The sequence below is a fragment of the Ustilago hordei genome (assembly GCF_900519145.1).
Source record: "Ustilago hordei strain Uho2 genome assembly, contig: UHO2_contig_05, whole genome shotgun sequence".
In the NCBI taxonomy this organism is placed as follows: domain Eukaryota; kingdom Fungi; phylum Basidiomycota; class Ustilaginomycetes; order Ustilaginales; family Ustilaginaceae; genus Ustilago; species Ustilago hordei.
This window is the reverse complement of record NW_024545279.1, coordinates 1749817-1755792: the sequence shown is the minus strand read 5'-3', so window position 1 is coordinate 1755792 and position 5976 is coordinate 1749817. Positions and strand designations below refer to the sequence as shown.

At 51.2% G+C, this 5976-nt stretch overlaps 2 protein-coding genes across 2 annotated transcripts; one reads left to right on the top strand and one right to left on the bottom strand.

Moving 5' to 3' along the window:
* Positions 1-629: 629 nt before the first annotated feature.
* UHO2_03475 (uncharacterized protein) lies at positions 630-2660 on the top strand (the record flags this gene model as incomplete). The annotated part of the gene is made up of 1 exon (XM_041558390.1): positions 630-2660. One exon carries the CDS (start codon positions 630-632, stop codon positions 2658-2660), a length of 2031 nt encoding a protein of 676 aa, XP_041414324.1.
* Positions 2661-3133: 473 nt separating this feature from the next.
* UHO2_03474 (uncharacterized protein) lies at positions 3134-4853 on the bottom strand (the record flags this gene model as incomplete). The annotated part of the gene is made up of 3 exons (XM_041558389.1): positions 3134-4448; positions 4540-4701; positions 4795-4853. The coding sequence occupies 3 exons, from the start codon at positions 4851-4853 to the stop codon at positions 3134-3136; spliced, it is 1536 nt and encodes a 511-aa protein (XP_041414323.1).
* Positions 4854-5976: the final 1123 nt, after the last annotated feature.

Here is a 5976-nt window from a genome sequence, read left to right as displayed (position 1 = left end):
ACAGCAGAATTATATGGAGACTAGGCACTTCACCAGTGTCCAGGTCAACTTTGGGCACTTTGTCAGTGTCTTTTCTCCCTTCAGGCACTACTCCAGTGTCCTATAGGATAGTGTAGCATGGCCAAAAAAGCATATAAGCAAGGGGTCCTAGCCCATCTTCCCCTTTTTTCTCACCATCACTCCTGCCTTCCACTATCCTCTCTACATCTTATACCTTGACACCCTTCCTTCACTCCTCCTCACCTTTGTCCCTGTTCCTGGCTTGGCTCGTCTTCATGTTAGCATTCACTCTTGTAGTTAGGGTTGCATATCCAGTGGTGATCTTGTCAATTGGGTTACAGATTCTAGACACTCTGTTCCTATGAAGCTTGTTGACCCCCTTGGGTGTTGTGGGTCTCATATACATGGCTGCAGACATGTATACCCTATACTCCCTTGGTTCCCTTCCTTTGGGTTACTGGGCCTCCTCCCCAAAGCAGAGGAGGCAAGGAAAAGGACCACAAGGCATTGGGCCTGGTCCCCTGGGAAACTATTGCCAATTTTTTCCACATTATAGTACAGTAACTGACCACTCTTCTCTTCTCCTTTTGTCTTTGTCTTCTCTTCTATCCTAGCTCCCCTCAAGCACCATGTCTCCTGGCCCCCCCACCATCATCCACTCTGTCCCTCAAGATGTCAATGCCTACAACATATCCCTCTTCCCTCAAGACCTCCTCAAGCTCTACCACCCAGAGCTGACCCTGCAACTCGTCAGCCATGCCCCCACCCCCATCATCAAGGACAACCCCTACTTCAAGGACTGGGTCTACTTTGCCCAAGCTGCCAGCCTCTTCAAGTTCAATCCCTCCCTCAAGCAACCTCTCCTCAAGGCCATGATGGACAGCCACCTTGTCATCAAGCCCTCAACCTTCCCCCTGGCCCTCATCAAAGGCAAGCAAACCATCGCTGTCGGCCAGCTGATGGACTACCTCAGCCAGATAGGCTGCAACACCATCTGCCTCCAAGTCTATGGCCAGAAGCGGCACCTCCTCACCCTCAAGTCCAACATCAGAAACCTCAACCACCCACTTGCCCACCTCAACACATTTGACCTCGGCACCATGTATGATGATCCACGCATCACACTTGTCCAACCTGTGCAGTACAGTAACCCCAAGATGACACTGTACCCCATGCTTCTTCCCATTGCCATGGGCTATGGCTCAGTCCACATGGATATCGCCCTTGGAAAAGGTGAAATGTACCAGGTCAAGGCATACCCACGTCTGGTGCACTGCATCAAGGCAGAGTCAGGCAATCAAGCTCTCTGGGCACCAGACACTGTGAGGCAGGCTAGAGTACGACACACCAACCTCAAGAACCAGTTCAAGGCCATGGAGATCACACCACGCTCCATCATGGGTGGTCTCCGCCTCGAGGTCACTGTCACTGCACCCACACTCATGCTGGCCAAGGACATCATCCACAAGACTCCACTCCTCAACCTTGATGCCTACCTGTATGACAGACTGGAGCTGTTGCATCCCTACCAGCTCAGGATGATCACCATCACCAAGGCAGACTACCTGGCCAACCTCAAGCACCTCCTCACCAAGGCAGAGACAGTCAGGGCTTTCATCGGCAGGGATGAGTCAAAGCTGCATGGCAACAAGAAGCAGATCATCCTTGACCTCTTCAATGCCCTGGGATGGAACACCGGACGCCTCAAGACCACTGCCTTCAATGCTGCTGATGCCTGGTGGCTGGATGAAGAGGACCAAGAGCAGCCTGCTGCTGCACTGGTGCAGGAACCAGAGCCTACCCATATCACCCTGAACCACATCAAGGGTGTGCCAGCCATGAAGGCACTCTTCACAGCACTCAGGAAGCAGTTGCAATGCCATGCCTGCCCTGACCCAGGCTACACATACACATGGGATGGTCAAGCCCAACAGTTCCAAATCAAGTGCTCAGTGTGTGGCAGAAAGCTGAACCAGTCCCAGGCCAGGGAGCATATCCTCCAGCTTGTTACCCAGGATGAGTTGATCTTGCCAGAGGAGTTCCTGCCAGCCCCTGCCGAGTCAACTTGGTCTCCCTCCCCAGCTGAGCCAATCACCACAGTGGAGCGTCTGCCCACTCCAGAGGCTCCAGCTGCCACCACCACCATGCAGCTGCATTCCAAGATGGTCCAGGACCCTACAACAGCCATGGAGATGTCTTTGGAGATCCCCTGGGTGCCCATGCTCAACACTATTGTCCCAATGGATGGTATGGTGGAGGTACCACATCTACCAAGGGTCAAGCGGTCCACCACAATCAAGCCAGATGGTAACTGTCTTTTTAGGGCTGTCAGCTACCATGTCTATGGTACTCAGGACCACCACATGGAGGTCAGGAAAGATGCAGTGGAGTGGCTCCATAGCCAACCATACTTGGTGGCCACCTTTGCTGCAGAGGGTAGTGGTCACCTTGGACCTGGTGCCTGGCTGGACCAGATCGCCAAGGAAGGCACCTGGGGAGATGAGCTCGCCCTTCTGGGACTTGCAGAGGCACACCACTGCAGCCTGTGGGTGTACTCTGACCAGCATGACCTCCACACCACCTACCCAGGTGGAGCTGGTGGACCATACCAGGGGCTCATCCACCTGGGTGGCAACCACTATGAGATCCTGAGCTTGTGATCTGACTGACCAGACTGTATGTACATAGCACTCCTCACAAAGCCCAAAGAAACACCCTTGTAAATAGCCAACAACCTCTGCTGGTCATGACTGTCACATGTCACCAAGTAGGGTTAGAGTTGGCCAACACAAGTCACCATATCTCAATGACCAGACTTCACTCCTGTCTGAAACTCTGTATCCATCATCTCCTAACATGTGTCTACAATGTTCATTAAGGTAGCATAAAGATCTGAGGTGGTCCATATCCTACCCCTCCAAGGGGGGACCCTTGCAGCTTTGGCCAAAATTTCAAAAATGCAAAGTTGGCCGCAGCTCCACAACAAGTTGGTCTATCATCATGACAGTCTAGGACACTCTTATTGGTGTATAGAGCAACAACTTTTATTATGGGTGCATGTTAAAAATATCAATATTTCAATGACCTGACTCGTACCAGGCCCAACTTCACCAAGCTGTATCGGAAAATTTTATTACTCAACTGGAGTAGGGTTGGATAATGAAACATGCATAGTTTGGGTAGTACTACAACTTTGATTAAGCAACCCTACTCGATTTAAAAATGGAACCCCCTTGTAACCCAAGCAAGACACACCGGCTAGGGCTAGGTAGACACTGATCGACTGGATGCCACTAAATGCTTGCAAAACCACATCAGGATGCATGGAGACATCAACATCCAGATTGGGATCATGGAAGAGGTCCTGAAGGTCCTCAAAGAGCCCTGCAAGCTGTTCACTGATGCCAAGGTGTGCATCCTGATCATCATCACCATAGTAGCCAAGAACCTTGCCATCTAGCATGACATGAGCCAGCATGGTGATGAGCATTGCCCAGCAGTCAGCACGCTTGATGACTGTGGGTTGATCAAGGGAGTATGGATGGCTAGGGGTGTCGTCAAAGGCATGGAAGGTTTGCTGCACCTGGCGGCCAGATTGAAGAAGTGCCTCCATCCACTGCTGTGTACACTGTTGTGTCATGCCAAGCAGCCAGTGAAGGAAGTCCTGGTGGGCACCTGGCCACTTGTGAGGGTTGCAGCCAAGGGAACCAATGGCCACCACTGGCTTGCCAGCCCAGTACTCCTGCCAGCCTAGCTGCTTGAGCCATGGGCTGAGATTGCCAGTCACAGTTCGTGGTTGAATGCCCTCCATGTCCAGATCTGCCTTTGCCATTAGCTCTGCATCCTTGGCAAAGAATGCTTCCAGCTGCTCCTTGAAAGCTGCATCCTCCTCTGTGTTGATGTTGGTGTTGATGTTGAAGGCAACAGGAGGGGGTGTAGGCTCGAGCTTGCTGTTGAAGACCCACACATAGCGGGTGAAGGGACCACTGGTGAAGATGGGCTGAATGAGAACAGGGTGGATGACAGAAGCCTTGCCATCATGGCTGCTGCGCTGGTGCTTGTATGCAGAGGAGCTTGACTTGACAGCATACTCGCAGATACTGCAACAGTAGCCATCAAATGTATCAAGCTCCTTGATGAGGTTGATGGGGAGTAGATTGGTGTTGATGCTGACAGTAGCAGGGCTGACAAGGTCGAGAGTAAGGAGTGTCTCCTCCAACAGCTTGATGCCAGTCTTGGTGAGCGGATGATGGTGGGACTTGAGGTGCTGAGACACATTGGCATAGGTTGGGATGAGCGGCAGGTGGTGAGTGCACTCAGGGCGAGTGCAGAGGAGAAGAGAAGGGTGCTGGAGGAGGCGGAGGCGGAAGCTGCAAAGCTGGTTGGCAACCTTCAGATCAACTGGAGCAGCAAGAGCAGTCTGGTTGGCAGCAGGGAGCGGCAAAGTGCTGTTGATGACAAGGAGAGCATAGATAGCACAAGTGACGTCAGTTGATGCTGATCAAGAAGATACACTGGAGAGAGAAGCAGTGTACATACAAGTCATCATCACTGTTGATGGCATCAGAAGGAGCGAGGTCATCAGCTACTGGAGATGGGAAAGCATCATCAGGGTTTGAAAGAGCATTGGCACTGTGCATCGCAAGGTTCTTGATGATGGCAAGAGGAACTTGGCTTTCAGTGAAGGGGTTGATGCTGCTACTGTGACAGTGACAGCAAAGCTCGGTAAGAGACAGAGACTGGTCAGTTGGAGATCAATAGGAAGAGGCAAAGGAAGAGGATAATAGCACGTACCTGACTGCAGCAGCAGTGATGATGCTGGCACCGATGGAGATGGAAGATGATTGAGACATTGTAGATTGTGGTTGGTGTTAGCGGCAAGAAGAGCTAGATGTTGCTGGTGTGGTATGGTGCTGAGAGATGTGAGTGTTGAGGAGACTTGCCATAGCTGTGAAAGAGGGCTGGTATATATGCTAATGCTGAGGAGCTCAGGTGTTGGCAACGACAAAGTCAAAGGATGCATGTGCAGACACACACACAATGATGATGGGGAACAACAACATTGGATTGCTGAGTGTGGGAATAGAGTACAGGTGGTGATGTGAAAGGTGATGTGCAACAAAGCAATGATGAGAACAAAGGGTTGAAGATCGACTAAGGATTGATGATGAGCAAAGGCCTGGAGGAAACAAGTGGCAATGGTGATGTGTGGTGATGGTGAGAAAAGCAGCAGTGGCAAGAACAAAGGGGTGAGAGCGTAAAGGACAAAGGTGTGAGAGTGTAAGAACAAAGGTTAATGATGTCGACAAAGGTGTGAGAGCATAAAGGACAAAGGCTGATGATGTTGACAAAGGTGTTGCAAGGCTGATTGGTAGTGAGGTGTGAGCGTGAGAGAGAAATGATGTCGACAAAGGTGCTGTAAGGCTGAGTGGTAGTGAGGTGTGAGTGTGAGAGAGAAATGATGTCGACAAAGGTGTTGTAAGGCAGAGTGGTAGTGAGGTGTGAGCATGAGAGAGAACAACAGCTGATGAAGACAAGTGGTGATTATGTTGTGCGGTGATGATGAGAAGTAGTGGCAGCAAGAACAAAGGGCTAAGAGTGCAAAGGAGGCTCATGATGTCGACAAAGGAGTTGTAAGGCTGAGTAGTTGTGGGGTGTAAGTGCAAGAGTTGTGCTGGAGCTCTGCATTGCTCTCGAGCTGTGCGCTGCTCAGATTGCGTTGCTCCAGCAGAGTGTGCGTTGCTCCAGCTGTGAGTGCATTGCTCTCAAACAGTGTGTTGTTCTCGAGCAGTGCGTTGCTCTTGAGCTGTGTGTTGCTCTCGAACAGTGCGTTGCTCTCGAGCTGTGCGCTGCTCAGATTGCATTGCTCTAGCAGAGTGTGCGTTGCTCCAGCTGTGAGTGCGTTGCTCCAGCTGTGCGTTGCTCAATTTGCGCTGCTCCAGCGAAAATAAATTTGTTTGCGTTGCAGCACTTGAG